The 14745-nt window shown below is 49.2% G+C and overlaps 1 protein-coding gene across 3 annotated transcripts in view; it reads right to left on the reverse strand.

Annotated features, from left to right (window-relative positions):
- The window catches only part of MYO7A (myosin VIIA), a 67155-nt gene that overhangs the window by 24274 nt on the left and 28136 nt on the right, over positions 1 to 14745 (reverse strand). For all 3 annotated transcript variants that reach the window (XM_086614971.1, XM_086614986.1, XM_086614979.1), the window contains 11 exons: positions 13830 to 13967; positions 10000 to 10158; positions 9582 to 9674; positions 8121 to 8215; positions 6893 to 6977; positions 5781 to 5999; positions 5498 to 5605; positions 4722 to 4931; positions 4182 to 4385; positions 3105 to 3281; positions 1274 to 1363 (listed from right to left, as the gene is read on the reverse strand). In XM_086614971.1, coding sequence (XP_086471097.1) covers positions 1274 to 1363; positions 3105 to 3281; positions 4182 to 4385; positions 4722 to 4931; positions 5498 to 5605; positions 5781 to 5999; positions 6893 to 6977; positions 8121 to 8215; positions 9582 to 9674; positions 10000 to 10158; positions 13830 to 13967 — 1578 coding nt within the window. The remainder of the gene's footprint in view (positions 1 to 1273; positions 1364 to 3104; positions 3282 to 4181; positions 4386 to 4721; positions 4932 to 5497; positions 5606 to 5780; positions 6000 to 6892; positions 6978 to 8120; positions 8216 to 9581; positions 9675 to 9999; positions 10159 to 13829; positions 13968 to 14745) is intronic.

Below are 14745 nucleotides of genomic sequence, written 5' to 3' on the forward strand. Positions count from 1 at the left end.
GCCAACCAGACACATTGCTCTCTTTCAGTACAGCCAGTTACTATGTCACCCCCCACCCCCATCCCAAATGTGTGGTGCTCCCCCAGGAGGACTCCTCCACCAGCCAGGAGGGGTCTCAGAAGTTCTTCAGTCTAGCACTTTATCAGCAATGGGAAGGTGTGACTTTGTTGGCCTGAATCACAGATGGGTGAAGCTGAAAATGGTCCTGTCCACACTCACACCTGCTTGGTCTTTGCCCAGGGTTTCTACAGTGTCATCCTTGCATCCCAGCTCTGAGCCAATCCTGCAACTGGGAAAGGGCCACCAAGGATTTTTGGAATAATCCCAGCTTATTGTCAAGGAAGGCCTGTCTCTTTAACTTAGTTATATTAACCAAATTGTTCCAACACTGACAGAACGGACCTGCTCCCCATGCTAATGATGCAGCCAAACATGCACAAGCATGGTGCTGTTTGTGAAAACAGGGATGCCACTCATCTACCTACCACCTCCCTGTCTCAACTGGTCAACCCAGTCTCCATTTAGAGCCACTGGAGAGGGATGGACATTTCTAGAGTGCGTTCAGAGCCACAATAGGGTAAGCTGGATTGAGCCCTATTTCTCCCCACTGACCCTAAGGGCAAGGAGGGTAATCATCTCAGAGAGCAATCTTCATGCTCTCAAGCAGCTACAGCCAGGTGGGATGGTGCTTGCTCTGGAAGTGGACATGGCAAAGTGTAAAATAAGACTGAATCCATGTCTTTGCATTGCTTCTATCCCCCCCACCCAAAAAATTTATTGCTCCTCACTCTTTTGAGATGGGATTTTCGAAAGCTCTTAGCTTGGCTAACTGCTCTGGTGGGGAGTTTTGGCCCTGGCACCGGAGAGGAGCAGAGGATGGGTGTGTGCATTTGGGGACTCCACCTCTGCTGCCTACACCACGGTGGAGGGCAGGAAGCTAAAAGCAGGGACAACATTCAGACCATCACAGAGTGGTGGGAGATATCAGCAGCTGGATGGAGGGCTGTGAAAGAGGGGAGGGAAGATGCTGGATGGATGGAGATCGGGAGCCGAGGGGAGGCCGGCGCGAGGTGCAGAATGACTCAAGGAGACACGGGAAGCCAACCTTTCCCCTTAAACACTCCTTAAATCTTTCAGGCAGAGAGACAGGTAGCGCCAAACCCAGAGGAGGGCTGGTTCTATGTTGTCTAGGGAAAAGCAGAAGAGAGTCAGAGAGGGCTGCAGACAATCCAACGGCACTTGTGCTGCCAGGCGGCCAAGCGTCTCCTCTCACCTCCTCCGTCAGTTTGGATTTCTTCTTGAGCGTTAAGGAGACCAGTTTGTGCCGCACACTGTTCTTCTTGTGCCCATCAATGTGAGTACTCTGCAAAGCAAGAGGCGTGGATGCAACGCAGTGAGATGCAGAGCCCTGCCGAGTACGTGCTCGCCCTGCCTCCCCCGGGCTTCTGCAAAAGGCCATTAATCCTGGGCAGAGAGTGAGATATTTCAGAGGCTGGTGGGAACCAGAAGTGTGGTTTCATATTCCTGGGCACCTCAATAACCCACGTCTGGCTCTGAATTTTGCAGATGCTCTCTAACAAATGAGCCTCCCCAGATCAAAATTACATATTGGAGACATCTGATACAAGTTATGTTGAACGCATGGATGACTCCTAGTCAACCTAGGTCTGCCAGGTTCTGCTGTATGCCATTCAGGTTTGTTTCTACATTGCAAACGAGATGAGCAAGACCAATCTCTGAGATGAGCCATTTGCACAGCAGGTTTGTGACCTGGAAGTCATCTAGCCAGGGATTCACGGACAGGTGGTTACCTGTTGTGGTTTCATCACTGTGAACCTGCTCTGTGCTCTATCAGGTTTCCCAGAAGAATAAATTTGATGTAGGATAGACTACATATCATCAAGTTACTGTTTGCATTCTACTTTTATACCAAATTTTGCCAGCTGTGAGATTAAAATGGCATGGATAATCACTTTTTGACCCAGTTAAACTCTCCCCATTTAAACAGCTTTGAAAATACTGTGATTTTACACCATCTCAACACTTTGGATCCTGCAGCTGTGATGGTTTATATCCATTATAAAGCCAAGTTGGTACTGTAAACCTGAATTTTCCTATCATCGTGCCCAGGGTCAGCTCAGACATCTCTCTGCCCTGTTGTGCACTCTGCAGAGCAGATATAGCTGTAGAGAAAAATGACAGCTTAAATTTTCCTTCTCTTCTGTACTACCTGGTGTCTCAATGGCCAAAATATGCCTTTCTATAATAAGCAAGAAATGATGGGTAGAAGGAACGAAAGTTGATTTTTGGTGTATATTTTTACAGAATTACAATGCAGATGAGGCTACTCTCCTTCTTGGGTAATCGTGAAAGTGCTGTACGATATCACTGTCTCTAAAAACTAAGAGGTTTATTACTTTACATTTGAAAATTCTGGAGGGGCTTGTCCAGATGATACTACAAAAAAACTTCTTGAAAATGCAACATTGCCATTAGAAAACATCACTACCAGGTAATAGCTTGTCCTATTGAATAAAGCAGTTGCCAAAGACGAAACCATATCAGTGCTATGGACAGTGATTTATCTAGAGCAATGTCTTGTCTGGGAAGGATCCTAAGACCAAGTCCTCCAGTGACATCCCAGAATGCACTGAGGATGCAATAGGGATTTTTTTTTTGGATTTCCACAGCTTAATCTCCTGGTAACTCTTTACTTCCTGCTCCAAGATTAAGGGCACATTTTTAATTTAGTCTCTTCTGACCCAGGGCAGATCAAAAAGAAATCTCCAAATGAGAGACTGATGACACAGGACACTGCATTCTCCCCATGTATTTCTGCCCTACAAGGAAGAGAGAGATCAAAGCCCCATGAGAGATATCAGGGCATTTTCCTTACTGTATTGCTGGGGGACATTCAGTTATCCCTGTGAAGAAGAAGGGACAGGATCAACACCTGGCACACAGGCAATTCTCCCTCGGTAGCATAATTGCAAATAAAATTAACAAACTGATTGCCTGCAGCAAATCCCACAAGTCGTTTCTTTCCAACACATTTCAATATCCAATGCTAATAATAGCATCTATTTTACAGCCGCAGCAGTTACCTCTCCTTCTCCCTGCAGAGCCTGCAGTTCTTTCTTATAGGTCTTCTTCCCAAGAGTTTCATAGATTTTCGTCATCACTGGTATCTTCTCGCCGCCATCACTCATGGCTGTGTGATATTTCGGCTCAGGGAGGTCTCCCATGAAACGGAGGATAGTGATCCATACAGCAAGTGCTGCCTATTTGAAAGGAAAGTTAAACTCCATTAGCTCGCTCCAGGGCAATGGAGGGGGTGGTCAAGCCATGCTGCATCCATCAGGATCACCACTGTGGTCTTTCTCTGCATCTGCAGGAGATAAAACACTTCCCTGTGTCACACATAACAGTTTTGCTTGCAACGTACATCCCATCTGAGCAAGCCCGGCAGGCTGGTGGCTGGGACCACAAACTCAGGCTCTGTGTTCATTTCATCATGAACGTATCTGCGCACCCTACGAGGGGTTTGTTTCTTGCCTAGGAGATGCCATCCTTATGGAGAGGCAGTGACTGGCAGCTCCTAACCCACTGCAGAGGGGAAGGAGATTCACAGTGAAGGCAAGTGCATGGCCAATGTAACGTTCATCACAGCCATACAGGTTCAGTATGATTCATAGATTCATAGATTCATAGATTTCTAGGTTGGAAAAGACCTTAGAGATCACAGAGTCCAACCATCCCTAATCCCCATTAAACGATATCACTAAGTAGATCATCCACCCTATTCTTAAACACATCCAGGGATGGGGACTCAACCACCTCCCTGGGCAGCCTAAGTATGAGTCCGCTCTTGTACTGCTGGCTGTAGGACAAGCAATTAGTTAATTAATTAATTGTCTTAACACAAATATCAGGGTACAGAGATGGACTCACCACTACATTCCTCTAATGCTTGTTGTCTTGCCGGTGCTCAAAGAGTGCTGATGGGACAGTGTCTGCTGACACACATCCAGCAGTTGAGGGCTGTGCTCTCCACTGAACCACGAGCACGTCCACATCAGTGTATCCCAAAGGGAAACTACTGGTGCCCTTCGGGCGAATGGTTCCCCCAGGTTGCTCCAACCCACCCTGCCCTGCTCGAGGGTTTTCATCCCCTGCCTCACCAACTGGTCTCCTTCGTCTTCATGGTACAAGAGAGGCTGCTTGAGAGGCCGGCGAATGTAGGTGTGTGTTGTTGTGCCCTGGAAATACGTGGCGGCGAACTTGGCAAATTTGTACTCTGACAGGTCTTCCTCCTCTTCCTCAGGGAGAGGTAATGCTGCATCAAGGTCCTCTTCCTCCAGCTCCTTCTGAGCTCGCTCAAGATCCTGGTGGAGAAGGACACGTCAGGCATTCAGTAAGGCCTTGATACTGAACTCCTCTTTCTCCTTGAACCACAAAGGAGAGGATCTCAAAGGTCACAAATCCTCGATGATGTTATAGTGACACTGCTCCCCTCCATGTGGTAGCCCCAGACAAAGCCTGAAGACTGCCTGACTGTCCCCAGCCACAGCATGGAAACCCTTTGGGGCCATGCAAAAGAGCCTCGTCTTGAAGGAAGCCTTCAGACACCCCTTTTTGGATTGTCCCACTCTGCCCTGATTCATTAATATGTCACTCAAGCCTTTCATGTGACAGCCAGGCTTATGTTATGTCTCCAGTACCTCAAAGCCATTGGGTGCCTGTCCTTCCTGGCCAGGCAGGGAGGAGGTCGTCCCCAGGAATCCAAACATTTTGTCCACCATTTCCGAGTCGTTCACTGGCTCGTTGCGAGCTTTCTCCATTTTTTCTAAGAGCTCTTTCTTCCGACGTGCTTCTTCCTTCTCCTTTACTTCTCTCTCTGCGTCTTCCCGCGCCAGCTGGGCCAGACGTACCTGAAGAGGACAAGTACAATGATTGAACTCCTCCCTCCAAGGAGCTGGCACTAAATTCTGCAGGGTCTGGCTTTAGAAAGGCAGACTGCTCCATACTTGGAGCACTATCCCAGGAACGTGACTTGGAGCACATCAATAACCTGTCCATGCCTCAGTTTCCTATAGCTGCAGAAGGTCAAAGCAGTAGCGTTTTCTCCTTCCTTAGTGCCTGTTTAGGGAGTCTGGTCCATGCACAGAGACTCTCACAGACCGTATTTTTTTCTTTTGTACAACAACCACGTATGTGCACACACACACACAGAGTGTCCCAGTTCCTCTCCAGCCTTTATACAATAGCAAAAGCAAGTGAAAAACAACCGTAATCTCTGGCATTCCTGTGCAGCAGATCAGAAATTCTGGAGCAGCTTCAAACTAGTTAGAGCACAGACTACTTTAGTGAATCAAACACAAACCGCTCCAGCAAGGCAGAAATCCCTCAGATATTTTTGGCATTCCCCCTCAAAGGAGCCAAACCAGTCCTCGGAAAACAGAGACAGAATCCCAGAAAGAGATCAGTCCCTGCGTACTTGGTGCTTCTTTTCTGCTTCCTCTTTGGCTTTCTTGGCACTCATCTCCTTTCGGAGTCGTTCCTCCTCCGCCAGCCGAAGTTTCTCTGCTTCCAGGCGTCGATGATACTGGTGGAATAAACACAAGAGCCCTTTTGAACAGGCTTCTACTTATTTTTGAATACTTTTTTTTTTAATCTACTCTTTTCCTCTTTAAAAACCGATCCCATGATGCAGATGCATGTTTATTTCCCCTCTTCCCACCTCTGTTTCCCACGACCAACCTCTCCTCCATGGTACTTACTTCCCCCCGGAGACGCTTATACAGCCTTCGGGCGATCATGCCCCGGGCGTATGCCTGGACGGTGAGGACAGCCCAGAGGCGGTGGCGGAAAGCCCTACGGACCAGGTAGCCCCGGCATCGTGCCTGAAACTCGATGATCCGCCGGCGAGCCATGTGGTACTGCTTGTGGAGTTTGCGGGATCGGTAGAGGGCCTGCAGTCTCAGGAAGCCGATCCGCATCTGCAAGAGGGAGCAGGATGAAACCACCTCGCTGCCCAGGGACTTGCCCAGCCTAAGCAGATTTTCCATCGCTAATCTCCTCCTTGAACGGCTGTAACTAAGAGCTACCAAAATCAGTCCCCACCAGAACAAGCCTTCAGGAGGGAGGTTATCCAAGAAGGTGGAGAAATGTAGCCCTCCGGCTGCTGCACTGATTCAAAGTCCGGGAAGGATAATGGCAGTTTTTCCCTCACTGAGTCCTACAGAGTTGTTGCCCTTGAGAGGCCTCAGAAAGTCCAGTTGGTCACCTCAAGGTAGCCACAAGTCATGAGGGTTGCTCCCATGGAGCTCCAGTACCTTCCCACCTCCTGCCTGGCAGCCAAGTGGCTGTTTTGCAGCAGGAGGCGGCATCCTGACCAGCCTGGAAGTGGCTATTTCTATCAAGTTGCAGTCTAGGAGGATGATACTAAGACGCTTTAGACCTCAGCACACTTCCCAGATGACCCACTGTTAGGTCAGAGCCAGCTGGGACAGGTAGAGAAGAGGGCCATGTTAAGGAGAAACTCAGATATGGTCCCATCTAGAGATGGAGTCTGTTTTTCAGAAGAAGCTGCTCTTGAGTCTTCAGTCATGGGGAAATTAGGGGAAGACTTTTAAAACCCCAAGTGACCAGTTGATGCAATGGACATCTAACTCATGGTGGGGAAAAGGACAGCTAAAAGGTGGTCAGGTGCTCTCCTCAATGAGAAGTCAAAGCCACAAAAGCAAACCTTCATTTATCACTCCAGCTGGTAAAAGTCAACCCCAACCCCTCCTACACTCAGGAAGGGCATTTTGAGCCAGGAAATTCTTACATAGGTCCCAGCTGAAAGAGGTAGGAAGGCAGAGGTGTGAGGAAGCACCCTCATACTTACAGCACCGTAGTTCTTCCTGCAGTTATGTCCACGCCAGTATCTCTGAATCATCAGGACTGAATTTCTCACTTTCAGGAAATTGGACCTGCAAAGGCATTTCAGTCACTTGCCTCTGCAGTTTGGCTACAAGTTATCATGTCCTGGTCCTCATTCTTTGGAGATTCGAAGCTGAGCAGCCAGGTGGAGTACACACTGCATTTTTGGCCTGAAAACATCTCCCCGCAGCTGTCCTTGCTTTCATGAAAAGATCTGTAGGGTTTCTCTCTGATAGATCTCTGCAGGCAGATTCTGCCGGATTATAGGAACGGGCAGAGCAGGAGATGCTGAGAATAGTCCCCTCCTCCCCACCACTGCACCCTTCTCTCTCATCTGAAATCTCTTCCCATCCAGCTCCCCCTGCTTCAATCCCAGCACCTGAGAACAGATTCAATCTCACTCAAATGATCAAGAGGAAACTTCAGCAACATCACCCTGTTACCCCAAACTGCTCCTCCCATCCCTCTCAGCCTGGCCTGATCCTACCTGTAGACACCTTGGGGACTATTGTGTTGGAAGGACTTCAGGGACTCACGAGAATTACTGTGGGAAGGGTTACTGAGTGCCCTTCCTGCGAAACCCAAGGCACAACCTGAGTCACAGCCATGGCTCGGACAGTTGAAGAGCACTGAGCCCCAAGAACTGTCTGTCCTCCATTGGTGAAGCTCGTCCTTACCTGTGGCTCCCCCTCTTCTTCCACAACTATGCCATAATCTCCCTATGGACTACCTACCCTCCTCCTGAGTCTGGTAACTGGGTTGCAAAGGAGGGAGTCCTGAACCTGAGTTTGATTTTGAGGACAGTAACTTTGAGTAGACACCCCAATGGTCCTATTGCAGTCTTGTGGGGTTCCTCATAGGCTGGAGGTTTAGTGTTGCCTTCAGCAGGCTCAGAGTCCTACTGCTGCATTGCCATAACAAACATCAGCTCCTCTGAAGACAGCACTGAACAGGGATGGAAGCTCCTATTCTGTCCGTGTTTGAGGCAGATAACACAGTTTTCCTCTTGTTTCCTCTACTGTTTTCCTCCGATACTTGCTGCACCCGAGTGCCAACACATCAGGGCTCCCCTCTCCCCAGATGCAGGCAGGACAGGTCATATAAACACTAGGTGATACATCTTCCAGGAGCTGCTTGCTAGGTGAAGCATCCCATTAGCCCACCTCCCATTTGGCAGTGAGGCTCATACCTACCTGTCTTTAAACCCACGGACCACCTTCTGGATGAGGATGACTTTGTCCGTGATGGCCTTGTCTCTCTCAATCTCCAGCAGCATGTCGTGGTGGTCCTGTGGGAGGAAACGACACAGCGCCCATGTCTGAAGCTCTCCATATGCCTGACATGTGGCAGGAGGGGTGGTACAAGGCCCTTCCCCAGAGGAGCTGTCCAAAATAAACTCCTGGGACATTTTACATCCCAAGTACCACCCCACCTACTCACTGGGGAAATCCTAACATAAACCCTAGTGATCTACTGCCTTCATTCCCAAACAAACCAGAGCATCCAGAAGCTGCACATGCAGTACTTCATAGTCTGAAAACAAACACATTACGTTTTCCTTCCACACAAAGCTCTCTGCTAGTGCCATCAGCCATGGGAGCAGTTTCTGGGAGCACTGGAGAGGTTTGGGAACACATCCCGGGCTGCCTGGGTCCCATCGCTCCCTCCAGCCAAGGCTGCGATGCCTCGACACTCTAAGGACAAAACAGCTCCCCAAAACACTGGATTTCCTCGCCCTGAGGCTTTCAGACGTATCAGTCTAAGTTTCCCATTGATTCCTCCCACGCCGTTCGTAACTCGCCGTGCTTTCCCGGCGGTGGCACGCCGAGCCCTGCCGTGCTGGGTGCCGTGGAGGCAGCTCCACACGCTTCCTGCTCTGCTCGACCTCACGCAGCCCCTCGGGGCCTCCCGATTTCTCCATTTCCTGCCCTGACAGCTGCAAGATCTTGATAACAGGCTCTGGAAAGAGCAACTAGTGGGAATAGCTTCTAGAGAAGAGATGGGGGTGCTCGTGCTGGCGATGGGGTTGGGGGTGGGTATGCAGTCAGGGTTTACTACCGAGATTTTTGCTTGAGAGAAGTCTTTGCTACCAGCCTGGTTCCTGGCCAGCTCAGCCTCATCTTCCCAGAGCAACCCAGGAATGGGTTTGTAAGGTGAGATGCGTGCAAATGGGGCTGGAGGCAGCCTGCAACGTCGGGCTGCTCCATATCAATGCAGAGAGGGAGGCTGGAGGCACATTTTGGGTGATGTAAGGATGTGCTGAAAGTAAAGCGAGCCCGCTGTGCTCTTGGTCCCTCTCTCTGCAGGTCTCTGTGTGGACATCCCTCCAGGTGCTGTGCCTTTTGGGTGAAGGCAGGAGATGAGGTTGAGCGGCTCAGCCCCAGAGGGAAAAAGCCGTGTGCTGTATGTGAATATTTCTGCGTCCGTATTGGGTACGTGCATGCATCAGTGCTGGCAGAGCGTCAGGACTTCTTCCTGTCTGCTGCTTCCTAAACCGGCCCCAAATATCCTGCCTTGGCCCAGGTTCTACCCACTGCCACGCCAGCCCAGAGACCATGGGAAAGGGTCATATCTGGAGATGAAAAGGGGATGGTAGGAGATCCCGTCACAGGCAAGGGTCCCAGATGGCAGGGGGGACACAGAGAGCCGCCTACCTTCAGGAATATCTTTGTCTTGCCAATCTGCCAGTCATCGTCCTTCCCAAGCACTGCTTCAGCAATGCGCTGGCACGTCCCACGCAGGTCACCCTGGCAGGAGAGGGAGCAGGATTCACCAGGACCAGCCTCACCCATCACTCCTCCCAAGCCCAGTGGGAACCTTTTCTGGTCCCATTTCCAGCAGTGTTCTGCTAATGAGGTTCCCAGGGCTTTACTGTCACCACATTCAAGGTCAGTGAGACGGACAGGCTAGATATGGCTACCTGTCCCTGCCATTCACTTGGAAAGCCCAGAGTATCACTAACATCTGGGGATCAAATGTTGCATAATTGCTTTTAGACAGGATGCACACCCTATAAATATCTCTGGAGATCCCAGCAGAGAGCAATCATTACCTGTGGAAGAAGATGCTCACCTGCTTGTATGCTGGCTTCACCCCAGGCATGAGCACCCGGTACCGGTCCACGAACTCCACAAACGTGTAGCGGATAGGGTAGCCGGCTCGGCGGATCCGGATGGTCTCCATCATCCCTGAGTACCTCAGCTGACGGACGCACAGCTCCCGGTCAAACAGCTGGGGAGGTTACAGGACATGGTGGTTTGATTGCACATCTTGGCCTTGATTGGCCATAAGAGAGTGGTGATTCTGAAGATGTGTGGGGCAACCAAGTCAGGCCTCCATCCAAGCCCTTCACTTGGTGGACCCAAGGCCACAGGACTGTTGGCTGTCATGGGCCTGATCCTAGGAATTGCCGAGAGCGTTTGACTCACTCCATTTCTTTAATTCCTGCTTGCAAGACTGGATGTGTCCTACTCATTGCACAAATGACTGAGACAAGAACTGGAGAACATGGTGCAAAGGTGAGCATTACCTTGGGAAAATGGGCAGTGAAGCCGCATCTACAAAGGTCAAACCATATGGTCATCCTTGCAATGACCACTCACAGTCATCAACTGATGCTCTGAGCTTTACTGGCATGATCACAGCACTCCTGTACGGGCAGGGCAGCACCGTTTTACAGGCAGAGGAAGTGGAGGACCATACCAGTGGAGGCTCAGACACCCAAAGGTCTTAGTGTGCCTACACCAGTTGATCTTAGGGTAAGCGACACTCTGAAGTGACACAAAGGAAAAGTGCAGCCTTGCAGATGCCGAGGCTCTGAGATAAGCTTGTTACCATCAAACCACTCCGTACCCAGGAGAACGTCTAAGAAGCTTAAAATGAACAGGTCAGAACTGAGACCAGCTGAGGGTTTTAGGGTAAGGACAAATCTCAGACCAGTATCCATGGCTGCTCCTGACAAGCAACGGACAGTTTTAAGGCCAGAGAGCAGGCATAGGTAACCCTGCAGATGTCTGCTGATAAACCTGGCTGCTCACTCATGCTTTGAGCACCTCTGGGTGGATAATGAGTGATGTTCCTAGATGGGCAGATCTACTGCAGCCAAAGAAGGTTGAGGAAAATCTCTGCCATCAGCTTGGTGCTTTAGTGGATTGAGGAGGATCCTGGAGCCCCTAAGAGCATCCTTTTGCAGCCTGATGTCTGCTGGGAGCATCTGAATGATGTTCAATCCAAGTGTAAAACAAAAGGCAGATGTGGTGTGGTGCTGGCACACCACAGAAAGTTGAGATGGTAAATCCCAGCCTGGGCCAAAGAGTTACTGCCACGGCGTTAGGCATCTCCCCTCCCTTCAGCAGCCTAAAATGTGAGTATCTGTGCTCGTACAGATGTGAGCATCTAAAATGTGAGTCACCTAGGCTCTCCCTGAAGTCAGGGAGGTGAGATGGGCATGTACCTGTATCTCAGATATCCCTGTATCTCCTGGAACAGGAGGATCTGCCTTATGGATGCACCCATCTCCCCATCCCTGGAGGGAACTTTTTGACCAGCTGGTAACAGCCACTGAGCCATGAAAGGTCTGGAGCGAAATGGGACAGATCCTGATCCCAGGAGAAGACAGTGGATCAGTGAGGAAAAGGTAAAAACTCACATCATCCAGAGTTGGTCTCAGTTTGTCTCTATCTAAAGTGTGGAGTGGGGACAAGAAAGGTGCAGAGGAAAGAGGTGTGTGTTCCTCTGTCTCCCCATGCCAAGAAGCAGAATGGTATATGAGCAGTTGTGAGCTTGCAAATAACCCTCCAGAGTTTCTGGGGCTAGTTCACTGCACATAGGAGCAACTGTGAGCTTCCTGGTGTCAGGGCCTGATGAGGCACCCATGTTACACAGGCTGCTGAAGACAGTTTTGACTTTCTTTGCATGGTTTGTTACCTAATTCACCCCATGGATTTCTCTCGTACTCAGAACAACAGAGTAATGCTCAGAAACAGCAGCGTGGGTCGATGTACAGACCCAGAGAACTCCAGCCAGCATCCCGAAACAAACAATTTTTTCCCCCCCAAAGCACATTTTAGAAGGAAGCAAAAGCTTTAAAATAACATAAAGTAACAAAGAGTCAGGACTTTCCACTGACCTTTCACTTCCCACTATCCCGTTTCCTATCACTATCAGTACACTTTCCTTTAAAGCCAGGGACAGAAAATGAACTCCCAGAAAACGTTCTCTTTTGCATTCACCCTGCACAGCTCTGCGTCCCATTATCTGAGATTTTTTTTTTCCTCTTTTGTATTATTAAACCAAGGCCAAAAATATATTTAGCAAGAAATCACATTTCATCTTTTAAAGCTCTACAGTCTCTTATTCAGTGTTAGCTCATCCACTCACTACTTTAACAGGGAGATTAACTTCTCTTTGCCTGATTCTTTCAAACTTACAGCTGTTTTTATGTCCCACCATTAGTTTTGTAGATATATGGGGTGGACAGAGACTTCTAGCTTAGAGCTTGCAAGAGCTGATGAAATACAGATTTGCTATGCAGGGGATAAAATGCCAGATCGAATCCCAGACATCCAGGTGTAAAAGCAGCTCAAAGTCAGGGCACTGGGGATAATTTGTTAACATCAGTTCAGGATATGCATCTATTTCTCAACATCACCCATATTCTTAAAGAAGTTTTTGTTTTGAGCTCAGCTCAGGTGATAATCTCAGATCAGACATATTGTTGCAATCGAATCCAAAATATTCCATTAACATGAGATTAGGCACCTTTTTACTTTCACCAAAATCATGATAAAGGCACAATAAATTGCTCTGAGAGAGCCACCAAGCCTTTCACCCTGCATATTAGGTTCACTGAAGAGCAAAAATAAGTTTCAAACACTGCTTGTATGTAACAGCTCTGAAATTCAGTATTTTATACTTTTTGCACTCAGTTGAGCTCTGCTAACAGACACTGACTTCAGATAAAGCTCCAGTTTTGCTCTGGCTAGATTAGCCACTGCTGAAGTGCAAAGGCATGGGCAAAATGACTCACAGAAACAAATAACCGAAATTATGATTAAATAAAGCTCTTCTTCCCCAAGAAGTATCACTATTAGGAGTGGTGAGCAGCTAACAGTGGTTGCTGACAGCACCAGGCTCCAATCCTGCAAGGTGCTGACAGTGGGATGGGGGCGTTCAGCACCCTCCTTATCATCTACCTTTCGCTGCAAAATTTGGAGTCCCCTCTGTTCGTGGTCAAGGGGATTTACAACCATCTCCTTCCCTTTCATTTGATTCTGAAAGTTTGTCCCCAGAGCGTTCGCTGCTTTTGAAGCGACTCACTGGGAACCAGAGCAAAATAATTCCTCTTATCTTTCCTCTGTGCTATTTTGCCTCTTTTTTTTTTTTTTTTTTTCCCTCTGCTTTTTTAACTGTGCTTTCACAATTGGCATGGAAAAAAGCAGTTGAAAGGATCTAAAGGGAGTGACACTGAGTGAGATCCCTCAGAAGCAAAGATTTGGGGAAGAGGAATCACTTTTAGGAAACATTGAACACTGCAATAGGACCGAACTCAGCCTAAGTCTCTGGCAGGGAGGTGCCTACTCCCTATAGAAACTCAGAGGAATTTCCTATAGGAGAAAGGCCTGCAGGGTGAATTCCTCGAGGTCGTCCTTGGGAAGAAAGGCAGGGCAGGAGCTGCCCTCTGCAAAAAGCTTTGGGGTGCTGTTGGATCGCAAAGAAAGTGCCCGATTTTGCCAACCCTCTGGTGACTGTTGCTTGCAGAAAGAGCTGTGGGTTGGTTTTCTGAGCAGCCAGGGTCAATCCTAGCTCCATCGACTCCTAAGTTGTGCCGTTGGCCTCAGGGCACAGCGGTCCTGCAGGCGTTCCCATACAAAAAGCAACCAGGACAAAAAAGCAGGACTTACCATGGGCTTCTTGTATTCATTAGGCTTGATGCAGCGGACAAAAAAGGGCTGGCACACGCTGAGAGTCCTCATCAACAGCTCCAGGGACCGCTTGAACTGGCTGCTGAGCGTCGGCGAGCGCTTCCTCGTCTCCGCTCCCTGCAAAACCACAGCGGAGCGGGCTCAGGAAATGAAAGGATAACAGTGCCTTTCCCCTCCAGTCACGTCCCCGGGAACCTCCCGCGACAGCCGGGGCTGGAGAGGGGAGCTGGGCCAGAGGTGGTTGAGTGTTGCAGCAGGAGAGGGGCAGGGCAGAGTTGATGGGCTTGCAATGGCCAAACTTTGGCAAACTGCTCCAGACACCTCTACCCGGGGAGGAAAAGTGTCGTCATTTCATTTCTCCTGCTCAAGCCTCCCTGTGTGACCGGCAATCCCACCTGCCCTACGCAGAGCCGTGAGGAAGATCTGCCCGTGAGAGCAAACAACCCCTTCCAGGCCATCAAAAATCTCTGCATTGCAGCTTGGGGTGATGCATTTGCCCAGGGATGTTCCTCAGGAACAGCTTGGCTTGGGCTTCCCTGTTCCCACGCATCACAGCAGGTCATGCCAACCCTGCTGAGGTGATTCCTCATGTCAGACTGAGCCTCTCCTGCTCCATAGGGCATAAGACCAGGTGTAATGTCATATAAGGTGAAATATAAGCCAGGGGCACTTTCAGTCTGCAACAGCTCTGGAAACTGCTGGTCTATACTCCTCAGCCTGTACTACAGGGAAGATTGAAGCTATGTTTGGAAAAAAATATGAACTAGACCAAATAAGGTGTGTATTTAGGGTGAATCAGGATGATTTTGAATATTTTGCTTGGTTTAGCTCACTTGGTTAAAATAATAATCCAATCTCCAGTTTGGAGCAAGCGTTCCTAAAGCAGAATGGAGAG

This window comes from Tauraco erythrolophus, chromosome 1, assembly GCF_009769465.1.
Source record: "Tauraco erythrolophus isolate bTauEry1 chromosome 1, bTauEry1.pri, whole genome shotgun sequence".
NCBI classification, from domain to species: domain Eukaryota; kingdom Metazoa; phylum Chordata; class Aves; order Musophagiformes; family Musophagidae; genus Tauraco; species Tauraco erythrolophus.